A 21240-nucleotide genomic window follows, 5' to 3' on the forward strand; every position below is an offset into this window, starting at 1 on the left:
TAGCATCTATTCTCTGGTTTGTGCGCGGTGATGGTGCATATAATGGGAAAGGGGGGGTCACTCCAGCCGCTTCCTCCCTCAGAGTCCTGTATTCTCTTTCAGGTTCATGCCTCCAAATGCCAAGATCAACTTCATAATCCTCATAACGGATAGGAGGGTGGATATGACGGCGAGGGCGGGCACCTTGGGCATCAAAATCGTCCATCTTGAATCGGTTGAGTGCGGTTATCCGGCTCGAAGGACCATATAATGTTGGGAAGATAACTAGGGGGTGTGGAGGACTGTGGGGTGCTGGACGTGTTTACACCGTTCTCAACCTGGAGTGTCGGCCAGAACACCACTTGAGGCCAGGACTCTTTAGGATATGAGGGGTAGACTTTACTAAGGATGATGGTGGATGAAAGGATGAGGCAAGAGGGTTGGTTCAACTGTTCTGTATTGCATCCTCAGAAACATTACAGCATCACTTGGTGGGCGCATATACACACAGAAGTATGCATATAGGTGTGGGTGGGTGTAGGTGTGGTTTTCTGTAAAAAACAGAATACAAATACTTATTACAATTGATTCATATAACCTGTTATCTTACATAACACAAAACTGATATACAAACCAAGATCTATTCACACCAAACAAGTGTAAACGTATATAGGCCGGAACGGGCCGAACTTCACGTGCCTTCCGGCTAGCATGAGTAGCATTTAGCTGCTAACATCAACCACCCTCAGAATTATTAATTACACCAAAGAAGAACTTTCCCCCTCTGAAACGAACACACGAAACGGCAGCCTTACTTGTCATTAACGCACACAGATGAGGGAAACAGTTCTTTGTGCAGATAATAGTCTGAGGCCAACTCTTTCCAGCCGTTTTGCTGCTGTTATTTTGCGCTCGGCGGCGAGCATTAGCGATGACGGCATAGCGCAGTTACGGTGTCCCCACAGGGACAAAATGCTGCCCCGACTCTTTACAATAGATAACTGCAATTAAGAACAATGCAACTTACGGGGCCTTTTGTACACATGTATATATACTTACCAAGACCTGCCTGTTAATCATGCTTTTCTTTATTGTGCCGCTGACACTTGACACCAGCTGTTTTCAATTTGTCAGGGAGAAAAAAAGTCTTTGTAATTGAATTGAAATCAATTGAATCAGTATTTAAAATATTTTGACGCAAAATCACATTCACAATTTGAGAACATTTTTGAGAGATGAAATGTGTGATGTCCAGCTGAGGTTACTTGAGGAATCTTCTCATTGAGTAAAGAGTAAAGAATATCTACACCACTCATTCAATGTACATGATCCTGTGTTCCCATCATGGCTCCAATATAAAAGATGTTCCTTTGGTTTATTTTAGTGTATTTGTGTTCAAGGTTTTTACTAATATGAAGGAGACTGGATCCTGGAAACGTACAGAAATGTTTGATTAAGTTCAAATGAGTAAATGGAGTTTGTGGACCAGTTGGGACCAAATAAAACCACTTCAGTTTTACGATCATTAAAATTCAAACAGTTAAGATCCATCCATAACTTTATATTACTAAGACAGTAAATAAGTTGTTGAATAGAGTGACCATCTGACTGCTTAAGGGGGAAGTAGGTGTGACAGTCGTCAGCATATAAATGGAATGAAATCCCTTGTTTGCGTAAAATAGTTCCCAGAGGCCCAAGCACAGAGCATTGACTCAACTGAAGTCCTTCAGTTGAGTGAAAACTATGGGGCTATTATTGTAGCAATATTATCTACAAATCCGTGTTGAAAGTCACAAATGCATACAGAGAGTCGTGTATCCGTATCTTAATTTGTGTGTGCACAGTTGGATTCGCAAATGTGTAAATAAATCCACAAATGTGTGATGAGATTTCTGTGTCTGTACAAGAATCTGCAAATGTGTAAAACAACTTGTGTGTAACCCGGTTTGCAAATGTGTAAAAAAATTCCACAAATCTGTATTTAAAGTTGCAAATGTGTAGACCAATCTGTAAATGCGTGCTAAGATCTGCACATGTGCAGACCGATCTGTATCCACAGAGAGACACGAATGCCTGGAGTATTTCAGCTACAAGACCCAGAAATACAGACAAATCGCTGGTTACGAGTCAAGCAGCTTCTGGATTGGCTCTCTCTACACACGTGGATTTTGCTACACTTGTTCCGTGAGAAATCCACAAATGCGTGTCAGGATTCGTATCCGTAACGCTTGGGTTTGCGTGCCCTGACCGCTGGCTCACAGGCTGCCTCACTCTGGCTGCCGTTGGTTCGCTTGCTCTGCTGCTGGCGGTAATATAATTGTACGTGATACTGACCTTAGCTTCCGATTCGCGCAGCCTCCGATTCGCTAGTTAAGGGAAATTTTAAGGGACCCTTAAGTCAGAACGCAAGTGACTGTATTTCTCTATTAACCCTGCATTTTACTGATACTCAATGCCATCAAACCTGTCTTAGATTATTCTACAGAGCCTACTGAATCTGAAAAACATAGTTTCTGATTTGTGAAACCTTTTTCTAATTTGTGAAAATGCAATAAAGGCAGATTTTACTCATTTTTCTGCCGTTTTTACCCATAATACCTGGTCCAGATGTTATAGTATCACACTGAGTCAGGTCAAACCTGTCTTACATTATTCTACAGAGCCTACTGAATCTGAAAAACACAGGTGAATCTGATTTAAGAAACCTTTATTGGATCGTTTTTACACAAGCCCACGCCTCTCCATGTCATTCCTTATTGCCATCTCCATGGTCTCCATTTCACTAGAAAAAGAAATCATATTTTTTGACAGAGATTTTGGGCTATTTTTTAAAGGACATTTAAATGTTTCACTAACCTCTCATCCAGTGGTCCATGATCAACCTCTGCCACTGCGTCTTTTGTTGTCATGTTCCTTATTTCTTCCAAGGCCTTTACTGTCACCTTTGTTACAGGTATCATATCCCGATTATGCATCCATATTATTGTCAATGTTATTATACTCATACCTCTACATTTAAAAAGACACCTATTGACTTACCTCTGGCAACATCACAACAAGGATGTATTTAAGCTCATCATAGGACAGCATGGTGGAGACTTCATCTGAGATTTTTTCACAGTTATGAAGGAAGCCTGTCAGGTACTTAACTATCCTGTCCAGCTGTTGGTCATCAAACAATATTGGAACCCACTTTTGTGTAAATTCAAAGTGGGGCTGCTTCTCTCCAGACACGACGGCCTGAAAAATAAATGTACTCAAACTTAACTGTACTGTTTGCTTGCTGGAGGTGGCATGGTCATAGTGATCACATAATGATTAAGCGTTATGTGATGAACAAAAAGAAAAAGGCGTACCTGCAGTGTATCTTCTGCACCCTTTTGTTCCCCAATGAACTTGATAAGCGCTTCATTTTTTTCTGAACGTTCAGCAGCAGCCTCTGCTGCCTTGTCCCACAACAAAAGATCAGTAAAATTATTTGTATAGAGCAATATATGAGAATATTGATATTATTATTATGCAAACACACTTGCTGATATATTCTCCATCTGCAACAACCTAAATTTCAGAATTTTAGACCGGAGATTAAGTGTTGATGCTTACCCTGACCATAACTATGGTCAGGGTAAGCATCAACAAGAATGCCAGCACCCAGGGAGTGGAGACAGAAAAATGAGTGAAATCTGACTTTATTGCATTTTCACAAATCAGAGAAAGGTTTCACAAATCAGAAACTATGTTTTTCAGATTCAGTAGGCTCTGTAGAATAATGTAAGACAGGTTTGACCTGACTCAGTGTGATACTATAACATCTGGACCAGGTATTATGGGTAAAAACGGCAGAAAAATGAGTAAAATCTGCCTTTATTGCATTTTCACAAATCAGAAAAAGGTTTCACAAATCAGAAACTATGTTTTTCAGATTCAGTAGGCTCTGTAGAATAATCTAAGACAGGTTTGACGGCATTGAGTATCAGTAAAACGCAGGGTTAATAGAGAAATACAGTCACTTGCGTTCTGACTTAAGGGTCCCTTAAAATTTCCCTTAACTAGCGAATCGGAGGCTGCGCGAATCGGAAGCTAAGGTCAGTATCACGTACAATTATATTACCGCCAGCAGCAGAGCAAGCGAACCAACGGCAGCCAGAGTGAGGCAGCCTGTGAGCCAGCGGTCAGGGCACGCAAACCCAAGCGTTACGGATACGAATCCTGACACGCATTTGTGGATTTCTCACGGAACAAGTGTAGCAAAATCCACGTGTGTAGAGAGAGCCAATCCAGAAGCTGCTTGACTCGTAACCAGCGATTTGTCTGTATTTCTGGGTCTTGTAGCTGAAATACTCCAGGCATTCATGTCTGTCAGTGGATACAGATCGGTCTGCACATGTGCAGATCTTAGCACGCATTTACAGATTGGTCTACACATTTGCAACTTTAAATACAGATTTGTGGAATTTTTTTACACATTTGCAAACCGGGTTACACACAAGTTGTTTTACACATTTGCAGATTCTTGTACAGACACAGAAATCTCATCACACATTTGTGGATTTATTTACACATTTGCGAATCCAACTGTGCACACACAAATTAAGATACGGATACACGACTCTCTGTATGCATTTGTGACTTTCAACACGGATTTGTAGATAATATTGCTACAATAATAGCCCCATAGAAAACTATTTTTCCAGTATTTCACTCAAAAAAAGGTAACTTGGAGACAGGTCTAAAGTTGGCTAAATTAGATGTGTCTAGACCAGATTTCTTTAGCACAGGATGAACAACCACATGCTTCAAGTCTTTCGGTACTTGGCCAAATATCAGACTGCTATTAATTAAGTTTAGTATAAAAGGTCTCCCGGTGAGAAAGACCTCATTGAGCAGTCGAGAAGGAACAATGTGACATGAAGAACAACAAGAATTCATACTAGACACAAACTTCTCTAAACTAGCGAGAGAAACTGTCTGGAATTGGTCGAGCTGGCCTGAACTAGACAATAATGTAGATGGATCAGTGGAAGGCAGTAAAATTAGAGATCTAATATTAACAGCTTTGTCAACAAAGACATGAAGAAATTCGATTACATGTATTGTTCAAGGACTGCAAAGGGTCAAGTTCGTTAGCTGTCTCTCCTTTCCTCACAGTGAGAAACAGGAGGTGTCTGTCACCACCATAACATCACTCATATGAAAAGCTCCTCCTCCTGTCAGTGCTCTCAGGTTCAGTGTTGTATTAAAAGACTCCTCCAGCACCTCCTCTCCTCATCCTCTAAACCCTCTATTCTGTCAGCAGTAAGCTCACTTTCCAAGTTACAGACCATTCTCAGCACACACTGACAACATGCTGGGGACCCTCTGCACTCTCATCACTGCTCTAACATGTAGGAGGCTGACTTAAACAGTCACTGCTTTCTGGATTTTTCCTCAATAATAACATGATTTTTCTTTGTTCAATATTTAATTTCCAGTAATATTAGAATTGGGTTTATATGGATTCTCCTTTTGTCACCTGAATTTTCATATTTTCTCTCCTCATCAAACCTGTTTATCTCTCAAACAGAGAGTAAAGAATATCTACACCACTCATTCAATGTTCATGATCCTGTGTTCCCATCATGGTTGCAACATAAAAGATGTTTTTTTGATTTATTTTAATGTATTCATTTTCACAACAAGATTTATTTTCATATTATTTAATACAACCCTACACAGCATCTTAATAGAGCCCCTGCAGGAAGCAGGAAATGGATAACATCACAGCATCATTGAAGCATCTCTGGTCAGTTTTCCTTGAAAATTCAGCTTATATATTATGTTAAATCTGGGATTAATCTGTCTGGATAAAAATTTCCAGTGATGATTGTTACACAAACACGTTCAGTATGTTGTCAAACACTGGCCTTCCTCATAGTTTATAACAAGTTCAAAGGTCCATTAAAAAATAGACGTCACTGATAAATTAAGACAAGCAACTTAGCAGACTGTATGAGGGTAGGCTGGAGTTCATAGGTTAACCATGATGTAATGGTAGAATTGACATCATGTGATTTCATTTTTAACATGATCTCCCCGTCTCTCTACATACTTCTTCCAAACCACATATGTTCATATTCTACCATTACATCAAAGACAGCCTATGATTTTTCAGCCTGGCCTCATTTTAAAAATATTTATATTTGATAAATAATCTTTATTCGTATAAGAAAAACAGTTCCATAAACTTATTTACCATCAATAAAACTTTGTTTAACTAATTACAACTGAAAATATTTACCAGGAAACACATGGAGATATTATTATGTACAATATGTTCTGATGTAAAACCACATTTCTTAAAAGCTCTTCTTTTCTCTCTCTGACCACTGCAGACATTTTTCTACAGAAAACATCATGCTTGAATGTGTGTTTTGTAATAAAATCAGACATCTGATGTTGACAGTGAACGTTGGTCTCAACAAGATGTTTCAGTTCCACTCCCCTCATCAGGGACAGTCAGGAGGTTTTTGTACAGCCATGTGTACAAACTGAATCACTGTGGTATTCGGACAAGGAACCAAGCTGATTGTAACAAGTAAGTAACTTTAAATTGTTTAAACAAGACATGTTATATGTTTTAAATGTTATATAAATGCAGTGGAGTTGGAGTTTCATTTCTGTTCTATTTAAATAGATTCATTATTTTATTCCTTGTTAAATGTTTGAGTTCATATTTATTATTTGTAATTGTTATACCAGCTTTATCAGGTTGGCCTGTAGATGTTGGACAGTTGATCATATGGTGCGTTTTATGTCATGTGTTAACCAGGTTTTTTTTATTAGATCAAATTTTTTTTTTTATTAAAACAGATTCTCTGTGACGTTTTTTCAGTCACCTTATTAAACTATAAAATGTTTATTATAATCATTTGTAGTTTTATAGTTTTAACATCCACCTAGAAACATGTGGATGTTTCTCAGTAAATAATGTAAATAAGTTACAATCTTTATGCATTTTATATTGTTTTTTACATCAACTTATCCATAAAATTGTGTTGATTGAAAGATTTGCAGGTGATGAAATTTGGGATGTTTTTTAATAAGGGCTGAGCCCTTTATACGTTAATGAAATCACGTTTTTTCATTTTAGCAAATTGTGACAAACATAAAAGAAAAAAAAAAATAGAAAGAAAATTGTGTTACAGTCTGTGAATCATTCCAGTGTTTTGCACAATGGTATTAATACAAACAATAGATTTGGCTTTTATGTAAATTTTGAATTGTATTAATTAAATTTTCAAAATGTAATTTACAAAAATGTAAAGCAATGTTTAAATAAATTAAATAAACTATGCACTTTATATTAGGTTTGTTGTTTTCATTTGTGGTCAGATCTGATCAAAAATGTATCTTTTTTTATTAAAGTTAAATCTTCAGGATTACTATAAACACAAGAAATAAACTTAGATTTGTTTTTATTGATTTGATTATATGAATGTCCTCCATGTCCTTCCAGGCTCCAGTCTCTCTGCTCCTGTCCTGACAGTCTTCCCTCCGTCCAGTTCTGAGCTCCAGTCCAGCAAAGTCACTCTGGTCTGTCTGTCCAGTCAGTCTGGGCCTTTTTCACATGTGAGCTGGTTGCTTGCTAGGAGTCCAGTAAGCAGTGGGATCTCTACCAGCACTGCTGTTCAGAGACCAGACCAGACTTTCCAGATCAGCAGCTCTCTGACCATCCAGACATCAGACTGGAACATGAATAAGGTTTACACATGTAAAGTGTCTTTGGGCTCCCAGACTGCAGAGAAAACCATCAACAAGTCTGAATGTCCTGCTGATGAATAGAAGAGGACCACAACCATCATTAAAACCTGCTTCTCACTGTTTGTGCTGTTTGCTCATTAAAAGCTTTTCAAAGTTAAAAAACTATTGTTCCCAGTGTGTTGATAGACTTGTGAAAGTTTAGTTGCAGCTTTGCATTTGCTTTTTTTTAACTCAGAAAAAAGAGAAATAAAAAAACAATTGTTTGATTAAACATGAGATTTTTTTTTTACATTTAATGTAATCTCATGTGACCTTAAGGAATTCTGATTGCAATCTCTGCATAATTGTATGTAGATTTACTTGCAAGGTTTCTCAGTTTCTGCTCAGGCATAAAAATATCTTTTCAAAAAACCATGAATAGCATACATTTTAATATTGCTTAAATTAAATTAACTGTATTCACAATTATCTCTCAAGTCATTATGAGCAAGAAACATGAGTTCTTGTTATTTTTACATTTAATGTAATGTTGTGTGACGTTAAGGAGTTCTGATTGTAATCTTTGCATATGGAGAGATGCCTGCAAGGTTCCTCAGCTTCTGCTCAGACACATAAAACTAACTTTTCAAAAATTATAAATAGTATATGGTTTTACCGTTCCTTAAATTAATTTATCTGAATTCTCAATTATCTCTCAAGTCATTATGAGCAAGAAAAACACATTGTAGTAGATGTTCATCTGCAGGGAGCGAATGCTGATTCAAATGTCTGGTTTTAGCTGCCTGTAATACCTTAAACATGATAAAAAACTGATGAAATGAAACAAAATTTTCATCCTCTGTTAATGAAGCATCATCCACACCTCCCTCTCTGTCCTCCCAGGATGCACCTGCAGGTCTCGTCTCCATATTTATAGCTTCATGTAAATTTAGGGGTCAAGTGTCAACTGTAGGACTGGAGATACTGCTCACCTTTAAGTCATTTAGTAAGTTAGTGGTTATGCTGTGTGCTGTTCCAGAGACTGTGTTATGCAATGAATTTCCCTTTTGGTGTCTTAAAATATCAGAATCTGATGTATTATTAACGTGAGCCTTAAATAAAAAGCATCAGCAGACACTGTGATGGTTTTTTGAGCTCTGAGAGAAAAACAGACTTTGTGCCTGGATCAATCTTCTAATCTTTTAACCAACGACTGAGTGATAATTAAACATCAGTGTGTCAGACAGTTCCCTCTGACACCCTGAACTCATCATTTACATGCAGCAGGAAATAAGAAGAGGAGGTCTGCAGCTGCATCCTGTAAAGGAAGAAATGGAGAGAAGAGAGGAGATGCTTCACTGACTGAGGATAAAAAAATCTCTTTCATTTGTTGCTCTTTATCTGATTTTTCTCACTTCTTACTGATGGATTAAGAACAACATTTTAAATCAAGTGTTATCATGTTGTTGCAGTTTATTGACAAAGCAGATGTAATCTCACTTTAATTTCTCTGTTTAAAAGTAATTTCTTTAATCATTGACGTTTATTCTGAGAAGAGCAACAGAGGAAGTAACAGTATTGCATGAATAATGTGTTTTTTCTATTTTACACCTCTGATTGTTAGTGGAACAAACATCAAACCATTTAAATATCACGTTATAATTATCACCTTTATGATGGAGAAAGGAAACATAAACACACACAAACATGCTTATTTTGTTTGCAGTAAAAATGTTTGTTTAATAAATGAAAGAAAAAGGTAATTCTGTACAAAACCTTATTCTGAACAAAGCTGATTAGCAGCCTGCAGACACATCTTTTCTATTATCTAAAGGTTGAGACCAGTAGACAGAGCAAAGAGTAAAGAAGCAGGTTTTAATGATGGTTGTGGTCCTCTTCTATTCATCAGCAGGACATTCAGACTTGTTGATGGTTTTCTCTGCAGTCTGGGAGCCCAAAGACACTTTACATGTGTAAACCTTATTCATGTTCCAGTCTGATGTCTGGATGGTCAGAGAGCTGCTGATCTGGAAAGTCTGGTCTGGTCTCTGAACAGCAGTGCTGGTAGAGATCCCACTGCTTACTGGACTCCCAGCAAGCAACCAGCTCACATCTGAAAAAGGCCCAGACTGACTGGACAGACAGACCAGAGTGACTTTGCTGGACTGGAGCTCAGAACTGGACGGAGGGAAGACTGTCAGGACAGGAGCAGAGAGACTGGAGCCTGGAAGGACATGGAGGACATTCATATAATCAAATCAATAAAAACAAATCTCAGTGTATTTCTTCTATTTATAATAATTTTATTTATGTAAAATGCTGAAGACTTTACCTCAATAAAAAAGATAAATTTTCTATCAGATCTGACCACCAATTATATGAAAAGAACTTTATACAATGTGCATAGTTAATTTTTTTAAAGTTTTTTTTAACATTGATTTATATTATGTCTGGTTTTTTAACAATGTGCAAATAAGAAACAGTAAATGAAATTAAAAATTCAATCAATACAAATCAAATTTTGCATAAAAAGCAAAGGATTGTATGGATAGTGTGACATAAAACACTGAAATGATTTAAACACTGTAACACAATTTTCTTTAGTTTTTGTCTTTCTTTTACATTTGTCACAATTTCCTAAAATAAAAGAAAATTATTTTATTAACATACAAAAGGCTCAGCTCTTATTAAAAAAACATCCCAAATTTCACCACCTGCAGATCTTTCAGTCAAAATTATTTCATAGAAAAGTTGAAGTAAAAAAGAAAATGATAATAACTTATTTAAGTCATTTACTGAGAAACATGCTAAAAACATGACATAAAATGCAACGTATGATCAACTGTCCAACACCTACAGACCAACCTGATAAAGCTGGTATAACAGTTACAAATAATAAATATGAACTCAAACATTTAACAAGGAATAAAATAACTTGAAATTAATCTATTTAAATAGAACAGAAATGAAACTCCAACTCCACTGCATTTATATAACATTTAAAACATATAACATGTCTTGTTTAAACAATTTAAAGTTACTTACTTGTTACAATCAGCTTGGTTCCTTGTCCGAATACCACAGTGATTCAGTTTGTACACATGGCTGTACAAAAACCTCCTGACTGTCCCTGATGAGGGGAGTGGAACTGAAACATCTTGTTGAGACCAACGTTCACTGTCAACATCACATGTCTGATTTTATTACAAAACACACATTCAAGCATGATGTTTTCTGTAGAAAAATGTCTGCAGTGTTCAGAGAGAGAAAAGAAGAGCTTTTAAGAAATGTGGTTTTACATCAGAACATATTGTACATAATAATATCTCCATGTGTTTCCTGGTAAATATTTTAAGTTGTAATTAGTTAAACAAAGTTTAATTGATGGCAAATAAGTTAATGGAAATGTTATTTCATAAGAATAAAGATTCTTGTTCAAAAAATAATTTTTTTTAAAATCAAATATAGAAAATTCTTAAAAAAAATAGGCTAGGCTGAAAAGTCCATGGGCTGTTGTTGATGTAACTTGTTATAAACTATGAGGAAGGCCAGTGTTTGACAACATACTGAACATGTTTGTGTAACAATCATCACTGGAAATGTTCATCCAGAGAGATTAATCCCAGATTTAACATAATATATAAGCTGAATTTTCAAGGAAAACTGACCAGAGATGCTATACTTAGTTAAAGAGACACTGTATAATCACACAGCAGTAGCACCAGTAAATGATGTGTTTGTGTGGAGCGTGTAACAGTGAATTTTTAAAATATAAATTAAATACATTGAGAACTTAATGTAACTTTTAAAGTTAAGTTATATTTTACAAATAAACGTTTTCTCTAAGCAACATTTATTTATTAACTGTTAATCCATTAGTCTGACTTTTTCTTTAAATGGACATATATAATATTTATAATGGCTAATGCTACTGTATATTTAATAAATGATCATTCATTCAACTTTAAAAACTCATTGACCTGAATTCCGGACATGGATCAGTCATGACATGATGTTCCATACCGGATCAGTGTCAGCAGATGATGGGGGGGTGAAGAACTGGGACACTGAGCTCTACTCTTCTGTCTCTTCTCACCTGAGGCATAACATCTGATGACAGACAGCCCACCGTGCGCCACTGAAAACACACACCGACACATTTTACAATTTGGACGCAAAATTTGCTTCGTTACTAGGGAACACCTTGGGGGCGAATCAGTAAGTAATGGGTAGTTAACCAGTACTTACTGGTGACCACAAAGACCAGGTTTATTAGGGAACTACTGGTTAATTATTTGCTTCGTTACTAGCGAACGCCTTACTGGCGAATCAGGAAGTAATGGGTAGTTAACCAGTACTTACTGGTACCAGACTTATTAGGGAACTACTGGTTAATTATTTGCTTCGTTACTAGCGAACGCCTTACTGGCGAATCAGGAAGTAATGGGTAGTTAACCAGTACTTACTGGTACCCACAAAAACCAGACTTATTAGGGAGCTACTGGTTAATTACTTGCTTTGTTACTAGCGAACGCCTTACTGGCGAATCAGGAAGTAATAAGTAGTTAACCAGTACTTACTGGTACCCACAAAAACCAGGCTTATTAAGGAATAAAAGAGAAATTCTTCATGTGAGTACTGGATTACTCTGACTCGTTGAGTGAGCAGCTCATTTAGTCAAAAACCTGTTTCCTGGTGGTTTTAGAAGCCTTTGTAAGGATGAAAAGCAGATTTATTTATTTATTCTTGTACTGCTGTGTCATCTTACCTTTACTTGTTCATCACTTACTAAGTAATAAGTCATTACTTAATCATTGACTGGTCATTATCTATTATACTGTTTACCTTCATAAAAAAGTCAAACCTAATACCAAGTACTTACTGAGGAACTAAGCATTAACTAATCATTACCTGATCAGTACCTACTACTTTTGTGGACATTATTGTAAAGTCAAACATCATACCAAGTACTTACTGAGGAACGCATCACTAACTAATCATTACCTGACCAGTACCTACTACTTTTGTGGACATTATTGTAAAGTCAAACCTAATACCAAGTACTTACTGAGGAACGAAGCATTAACTAATCATTACCTGACCAGTACCTACTACTTTTGTGGACATTATTGTAAAGTCAAACCTAATACCAAGTACTTACTGAGGAACGAAGCATTAACTAATCATTACCTGACCAGTACCTACTACTTTTGTGGACATTATTGTAAAGTCAAACATCATACCAAGTACTTACTGAGGAACGCATCACTAACTAATCAGTACCTGACCAGTACCTACTACTTTTGTGTACATTATTGTAAAGTCAAACATCATACCAAGTACTTACTGAGGAACGAAGCATTAACTAATCATTACCTGAACAGTACCTACTAGTTTTGTGGCATTTTTTCTATATTGAAAATAACAGTTTGATCTCTTTAGGCTTAATGCATATAGCTATCTAACATGTGCAAACCATTCAAAATTGATAACAACTGCAGAAGAGACAGTATTTATTACACAAAATGTACCTTAAAGTTAGACACACACACACATGCAAGCATTTCCCCCAATAAATGGAAACTATCGTTTCCATATATTTTAAACTTTGTACTGTTTGCATATCTCGTGAAGCATATGTCCAAGTGCACCATTCTTGTGAGATTTGGCCACCCAATGTGTCCACTCTATTGAGGCAAGCTGTTTCTTCAAGGTGTTCTCTGTTCGATTGCCAGGCAGTCTCCAGACCTGGGATTTGTAGGTAGACCACTCACAGTCAATGTTCTTTGTATGGGCACCTGTTTCTGCGTTTACAAATGACCGGCTATGGTTTACTGAATAGTGAACATATCCACTATTAGCCAGTGCCGTCATATAAACCCTCCATTGATCTGAGATGATAGTGGTCCCTTGGCAATCATAACACCTTATGACTGGGATCAAGTGCCACCAGGACTGTTTTCTGACTAGCCTCAGAATGGGCCGCCTTCTCATGCCTGTTATGCCTAGCATTCCAAAGACCCATGTTCGCCTCCTCCAGATTCGTCCAAATCTTCCCCGACCATACTGTTCAAAATAAGAAAACATGGTAGTAAAAGAAAGTTTAATATTGTCCACAAATTCACAAAGTTCTTTGTATTTACTTGTAAAAACACACAGAAATATCACATAATTGGATATACTATTAGATCATTTAATTGGCTGTGTAAATGTCAAGTTAAAAAGTACAAAAACAATGTATAAAAAAATCACTTATAAACATCTTTACAAGATATTATCATTCCACTTTTAGATCACAAAACCAAAGTGTGGTCACATTTTTTCTTTTAAATGAAGAAAAAGTTGTCAAATTACACTGATTTGCAACGACATTAAAACATGACATCCGAAATAACATTATCTGGTTACAATAGTGTTGAGGAATCTGACCTCTGATGCTGATTTTTTGCCTAATTGACCACTGCAGGGCCTCGGTCTGAAAGCACTTAAGCTATCAGTAAAGTGTGTGTGTAAGTCTTGTAAATTAAATACAGTGTCCTAAAGAAACACTTCATGGTAAATAAAATACTGCTGCTTTAACACTTAAACATATAGCATGCACATGTTAGCTTAACGTAATCTGAAGTTAACAGTCATACGGTTAGCTAAACGATGCTAAATCGCGATCATGCTAACGGGCAGAAATGGGCATTTTAAAGAGTGCAAACATACACAGGAGCGGGACAACACTAGCAGAAAGAGTAAGTTACATTTAAAAATTCATCTTGTCTCAGAATAAACACAACTTACATCGTCAGTGACCGCCGTACCGCTGGAAACATGTCGAAGGTAGAACGTGAAGAAAAGGAAGAGGAAGTGCATAAGCCGTCTTCAAAATAAAACGCCTACTTCAAATTAAAGGTATGAATAAATGAACATTTATAATTGAAAGAATTCATAACAAATTGCATAAAGCTGTTTAAGCAATAAATATAATAAATAAATAAACTCAGGTTTTTTATTTTAGAAAGAGATTAAGTAATTTTAGGCTACATTCACACAGCAGATCTTAAAGCTCAAGTGCAATTGGTTTCAGTAGTTTTTCATATTATTTACATGTTATAACTTCAAAAATCTTATTGCTTAAAGTATTAAACAGCTTTATGCAATTTGTTATGAATTCTTCCAATTATAAATGTTCATTTATTCATACCTTTAATTTGAAGTAGGCGTTTTATTTTGAAGACGGCTTATGCACTTCCTCTTCCTTTTCTTCACGTTCTACCTTCGACATGTTTCCAGCGGTACAGCGGTCACTGACGATGTAAGTTGTGTTTATTCTGAGACAAGATGAATTTTTAAATGTAACTTACTCTTTCTGCTAGTGTTGTCCCGCTCCTGTGTATGTTTGCACTCTTTAAAATGCCCATTTCTGCCCGTTAGCATGATCGCGATTTAGCATCGTTTAGCTAACCGTATGACTGTTAACTTCAGATTACGTTAAGCTAACATGTGCATGCTATATGTTTAAGTGTTAAAGCAGCAGTATTTTATTTACCATGAAGTGTTTCTTTAGGACACTGTATTTAATTTACAAGACTTACACACACACTTTACTGATAGCTTAAGTGCTTTCAGACCGAGGCCCTGCAGTGGTCAATTAGGCAAAAAATCAGCATCAGAGGTCAGATTCCTCAACACTATTGTAACCAGATAATGTTATTTCGGATGTCATGTTTTAATGTCGTTGCAAATCAGTGTAATTTGACAACTTTTTCTTCATTTAAAAGAAAAAATGTGACCACACTTTGGTTTTGTGATCTAAAAGTGGAATGATAATATCTTGTAAAGATGTTTATAAGTGATTTTTTTATACATTGTTTTTGTACTTTTTAACTTGACATTTACACAGCCAATTAAATGATCTAATAGTATATCCAATTATGTGATATTTCTGTGTGTTTTTACAAGTAAATACAAAGAACTTTGTGAATTTGTGGACAATATTAAACTTTCTTTTACTACCATGTTTTCTTATTTTGAACAGTATGGTCGGGGAAGATTTGGACGAATCTGGAGGAGGCGAACATGGGTCTTTGGAATGCTAGGCATTAAAGGCATGAGAAGGCGGCCCATTCTGAGGCTAGTCAGAAAACAGTCCTGGTGGCACTTGATCCCAGTCATAAGGTGTTATGATTGCCAAGGGACCACTATCATCTCAGATCAATGGAGGGTTTATATGACGGCACTGGCTAATAGTGGATATGTTCACTATTCAGTAAACCACAGCCGGTCATTTGTAAACGCAGAAACAGGTGCCCATACAAAGAACATTGACTGTGAGTGGTCTACCTACAAATCCCAGGTCTGGAGACTGCCTGGCAATCGAACAGAGAACACCTTGAAGAAACAGCTTGCCTCAATAGAGTGGACACATTGGGTGGCCAAATCTCACAAGAATGGTGCACTCGGACATATGCTTCACGAGATATGCAAACAGTACAAAGTTTAAAATATATGGAAACGATAGTTTCCATTTATTGGGGGAAATGCTTGCATGTGTGTGTGTGTCTAACTTTAAGGTACATTTTGTGTAATAAATACTGTCTCTTCTGCAGTTGTTATCAATTTTGAATGGTTCACACATGTTAGATAGCTATATGCATTAAGCCTAAAGAGATCAAACTGTTATTTTCAATATAGAAAAAATGCCACAAAACTAGTAGGTACTGTTCAGGTAATGATTAGTTAATGCTTCGTTCCTCAGTAAGTACTTGGTATGATGTTTGACTTTACAATAATGTACACAAAAGTAGTAGGTACTGGTCAGGTACTGATTAGTTAGTAATGCGTTCCTCAGTAAGTACTTGGTATGATGTTTGACTTTACAGTAATGTCCACAAAAGTAGTAGGTACTGGTCAGGTAATGATTAGTTAATGCTTCGTTCCTCAGTAAGTACTTGGTATTAGGTTTGACTTTACAATAATGTCCACAAAAGTAGTAGGTACTGGTCAGGTAATGATTAGTTAATGCTTCGTTCCTCAGTAAGTACTTGGTATTAGGTTTGACTTTACAATAATGTCCACAAAAGTAGTAGGTACTGGTCAGGTAATGATTAGTTAATGCTTCGTTCCTCAGTAAGTACTTGGTATTAGGTTTGACTTTACAATAATGTCCACAAAAGTAGTAGGTACTGGTCAGGTAATGATTAGTTAATGCTTAGTTCCTCAGTAAGTACTTGGTATTAGGTTTGACTTTTTTATGAAGGTAAACAGTATAATAGATAATGACCAGTCAATGATTAAGTAATGACTTATTACTTAGTAAGTGATGAACAAGTAAAGGTAAGATGACACAGCAGTACAAGAATAAATAAATAAATCTGCTTTTCATCCTTACAAAGGCTTCTAAAACCACCAGGAAACAGGTTTTTGACTAAATGAGCTGTTCACTCAACGAGTCAGAGTAATCCAGTACTCACATGAAGAATTTCTCTTTTATTCCTTAATAAGCCTGGTTTTTGTGGGTACCAGTAAGTACTGGTTAACTACTTATTACTTCCTGATTCGCCAGTAAGGCGTTCGCTAGTAACAAAGCAAGTAATTAACCAGTAGCTCCCTAATAAGTCTGGTTTTTGTGGGTACCAGTAAGTACTGGTTAACTACCCATTACTTCCTGATTCGCCAGTAAGGCGTTCGCTAGTAACGAAGCAAATAATTAACCAGTAGTTCCCTAATAAACCTGGTCTTTGTGGTCACCAGTAAGTACTGGTTAACTACCCATTACTTACTGATTCGCCCCCAAGGTGTTCCCTAGTAACGAAGCAAATTTTGCGTCCAGTATTGTAAAGTGTTACCACAATTTGTCCTGTAAACATCTCCACTGACGCTGTCCAGCTAAGGATGAAAGCGTTTTCGCTTTTGAGGATGTGGTGGAGTATCGGGTGCAGATGATATTTTTAAAGGGGCACAGGTGCTGTGAGCAGCGTAGGCAACGCAACACACGCAACACACAACGAACAAATTGCGTTCAATACGTACTGTCCCTATTGAACCAATAAAATGTCGGGAGGAGACGTTTAATTGTCAAATAAGGAACAATTCTGTATTTTACAGGACGACTGGCAACCCTACCGCTACACTCTAAGAATAGATTGGTTAGAAAAAGAACCAATTTAGTTGGTTAAGCCAATATTGGTTAGATTAGCCAATATATTGATCAGACACTGACCAACCCATTGGTTTTTGGGACAACCAATTTAACTGGTTAGCCAAACAACCGATGAAATTGGTAACCAACAGTACACTTCCCTAGCCCAATTGTTTGGCTGTAGTCAAGTCAAGTGTAGTCAAGTGTTTTGGTTCGCCCTTTCATCAATGTAGATTGGTTGAGACACACTACAATATTAGATTGTTTTAACCAAAAGATCGGTCGGACACATAACTACCAACCACATTGGTAAAATTCAATCAATTTTTTGGTTATATTGACCAATCTGTTTTTAGGGTGTAGTATGAGCTATTACTGCTTTTCTGGCTAACAGTACCCAACCAAATACTAAACCTGTTAACACCTGCTGCTAAATCAAATTGCGTTTTCAAAAAGTCCTGTCACATGTCTAATCTTCATCATCACCGGACTGATACTTCACTGACCACTAACTAAAACAACCTTCTTCTGTAGGGGGCCACGCAGTGTTGCGGGGCCCTAAGCGGTCGTATAGTCTGCTTGGCAAAACCGGCTCTGTACAAGACTATAAAGTATCTCCATGTGATGGGTACAAGAAAGTTTCCAGGTGTAAACTGATATTTAAACAGAACTATTGATGAATTAAATATGTGATCCTGTGATTCCAAAATCTATGAAGTATCTGGTTTAAACTTAACAAATCTTAAATAATAATATAAATAATAATATTAATAATAAAAATAAAAATAAAAATAAAAATAAAAACAATAATAATAATAAAAAGATATAAAATGTTTTTGTCCAAAAGTTTCAACCGCCGTAAGATCATTTGCTTTTGTCTTTAATTCTAAATAACTTTTTGGTTTCTAGTTGACCTTTAAACCTGTTAAAGAAAATGTGAGATAAACCAGTAAAACACCACAAAGGGAAAATGTTTGTCTAACTACCATCACAATCTGTGAACTAGAGATTTTATATCCAGGCAGATTTTGTGTTATGATTGAATATAACTTATTATTATTATTATTATTATTATTATTATTTAACTGATTCGAAGTGAATTAAAAATGATAGGTTTGCATATTTTTTCATTAAAACAACTCCACTGGCAGTAAAAAATCATAAAAGTTTTTTAGATTATAAAATAATAATACTTATATATTAAATCTTTCGCTAGTGAATTTTCTTTGTTCAATTTGTGTGCATAATTAGAAAAGCATAATATGAATCCAACTTTAACATTTCTGGAAATTAATAGTTAAAAATATATATATATATATAATTGGGGGAAAATACAGAAAGCAGTGACTGCTTAACGTACACTCAAGATGTACCAGTTGCACAAAAAGCAGAAGTATAGTGAGGAGGTTTTTGTCACAGTGTAAATCAGTGTGATACAAACTCCTTAGCAGAGTCATCCCATGTGCAACAGAAATACACTGCAGAGTCTGCTGTCTCTGCCTGTTTGATAACAAGCTGATAATCTATGTTTGATGTAGATTTAGAGTTGAATCTGTCTGAGGAGAATCCTGCTCCAAAGCTGGGTGAACTGTGCTCATGGTAAAATCTTAGAATATACTGAGGAGTCCCACCAGGCAGCTGTTTGTACCAGTGAACATAAAAGTTTTCAGGTTTCTCAATGTTACAGTTGAGAACAACTTCTTGTCCTGTAGAAACTGAGTTAACAGCAGGAGTCTGCGTCACCAGTTTGGCTGCATCAACATCTGTCAACACACAAAGAAAAAGACATGAATAAAAGTTTTTAGTCTGAAAACAGAAGATAAAATGAATCAGAGGAACATCTTACATGTTAGAGCAGTAATGAGGGTGCAGAGGGTCCACAGCATGATGTCAGGTTGTCTTGTAAATGTTCCTTACTGTCTAGACGAGAGATCAGCAAGTTGAAGTGAGTTAAAAAGAGAGACAGTGGCTTATAAAGACAGTGAGGAGGAAAAAAGGAGGAGGAGAGTTAACACTCAAAACAAGACTGATGAATAAATCAAATTCTTAAAAAGAGTTTTTCCATAATTAAAAACACTGTGGGCAGAAAGTTTAAATAATTTAGTTTTCAGGAACATTTCTCTTTTTATTCCCATTCATACACATCAGTGGTTACTTTCAACCAGGTGCAATAAGAAACTATGAAGAATGATTTACAATATAACTATCATTTAATTAAAAGTGGTACAAATAATGATAAATAAATAAAATAAAAAAACAAGTGTACAGTATATATTTATATATATATATATATATATATATATATATATATATATATATATGTTTAATTGTGATATTATTTTGTCTGGCAGTTGTTTACAAAGAAACACAAATACTTATGTCTTCATGTTAATGTGGATATCTGCTGATATCTTCTGATAATTAATTCCCACCGTGTTAGAAAGCATTTTAACCAGTTACAAGTATTTTCAGTAGGAACTGATCACACTGAAAACACGACTCTACATAGAAATTGAAGCCAGTAAATACTTTCATTATAAACAAGGTCTGGTGGAAATTGACATTTTTAGTTTATTAAACTTTTCAGGGACATGGGAGCTTCATGTTGACACTGAAAGTAAACTTAGCAACGTTACAGAAAATCTTGAGAAATGTCTAACAGAGCTGTTGTAAAGTGCAAGCAGTGAAAAAAGCAGAAGTAACAATGAGCAGGTTTTTGTCACAGTGTAAATCACTGTGATACGTAGTCATCAGCAGAGCTATCCCATGTGTGACAGTAATAAACTGCAGAGTCTCCTTCCTCTACATTGTTGATGATGAAACGATAATCAGACGTTGACTGGTGATTAGACGTGAATTTAGGAGAAGAGAACCCAGAGCCATAGCTTGGAGAACTTGAGCCATGATAATATCTCAGCACATACTGAGGAACTCCACCTGGAATCTGTTTATACCAGCGAGCAGCACTACCAGTAACAGTTCCCAGGTTACAGTCCATGGTGGCTGTCTCTCCTTTCCTCACAGTCAGAACAGGAGGCTTCTGTGTCACCACCGTCACACCACTCACACCTGGAAACAAGAAGATGACATGAAGTCAAGAGAAACACACAGACTGATGAATCCAACATGAGCTCAGATCTGCAGTAAGTCAGCCTCCTACATGTTAGAGCAGTGATGAGAGTGCAGAGGGTCCCCAGCATGTTGTCAGTGTGTGCTGAAAATGGTCTGTAACTTGGAAAGTGAGCTTACTGCTGACAGAATAGAGGGTTTAGAGGATGAGGAGAGGAGGTGCTGGAGGAGTCTTTTAATACAACACTGAAACTGAGAGGACTGACAGGAGGAGGAGCTTTTCATATGATTGATGTGATGGTGGTGACAGACGCCTCCTGTTTCTCACTGTGAGGAAAGGAGAG

General features: G+C 36.5%; 1 protein-coding gene, 1 long non-coding RNA gene and 1 gene segment (V, D, J or C); 1 reads left to right on the forward strand and 2 right to left on the reverse strand.

Moving 5' to 3' along the window:
• Positions 1–6522: 6522 nt before the first annotated feature.
• Positions 6523–7961, forward strand: LOC121628092 (the record flags this gene model as incomplete). The annotated part of the segment is given in 2 exon segments: positions 6523–6553; positions 7475–7961. Coding segments are annotated over 2 exon segments (357 nt in total), but the record flags the coding sequence as incomplete, so codon positions are not given.
• A 1391-nt stretch (positions 7962–9352) lies between these two features.
• Positions 9353–21095, reverse strand: LOC121653012 (immunoglobulin lambda-1 light chain-like). 3 transcript variants are annotated; one of them, XM_042006197.1, is made up of 5 exons: positions 19674–19748; positions 19269–19590; positions 16901–16904; positions 10744–10777; positions 9353–9922 (listed from the first exon to the last, which is right to left on the reverse strand). In XM_042006197.1, exons 1-5 carry the CDS (start codon positions 19711–19713, stop codon positions 9597–9599), a joined length of 726 nt encoding a protein of 241 aa, XP_041862131.1. In that variant the 5' UTR covers positions 19714–19748; the 3' UTR covers positions 9353–9596. The 3 variants fall into 3 exon arrangements, with proteins under 3 accessions (XP_041862131.1, XP_041862126.1, XP_041862139.1); XM_042006192.1 differs by lacking the exon at positions 16901–16904 and having other exon boundaries at positions 19265–19590; XM_042006205.1 differs by lacking the exons at positions 16901–16904; positions 19269–19590; positions 19674–19748 and adding exons at positions 20571–20896; positions 20988–21095 and having other exon boundaries at positions 9357–9922.
• On the reverse strand, positions 13327–14532 carry LOC121653211. Its single transcript, XR_006012757.1, has 2 exons — positions 14488–14532; positions 13327–13764 (listed from the first exon to the last, which is right to left on the reverse strand). It is a non-coding gene; the product is annotated as an uncharacterized LOC121653211 (long non-coding RNA).
• Positions 21096–21240: the final 145 nt, after the last annotated feature.

The sequence above is a fragment of the Melanotaenia boesemani genome, chromosome 2, assembly GCF_017639745.1.
Source record: "Melanotaenia boesemani isolate fMelBoe1 chromosome 2, fMelBoe1.pri, whole genome shotgun sequence".
Lineage (NCBI taxonomy): Eukaryota > Metazoa > Chordata > Actinopteri > Atheriniformes > Melanotaeniidae > Melanotaenia > Melanotaenia boesemani.

Excerpts from the sequence above, each read along its gene's own strand:
- LOC121653012 (XM_042006197.1), bottom strand. The coding sequence starts at position 19,713 with ATGCTGTGGACCCTCTGCACCCTCATTACTGCTCTAACAT. Across the intron at positions 19,591-19,673 it reads CCTCATTACTGCTCTAACAT|ATGTTGATGCAGCCAAACTG; the intron begins GTAAGATGTTCC and ends GTGTGTTGACAG. Across the intron at positions 9,923-10,743 it reads AACCAAGCTGATTGTAACAA|GCTCCAGTCTCTCTGCTCCT; the intron begins GTAAGTAACTTT and ends ATGTCCTTCCAG.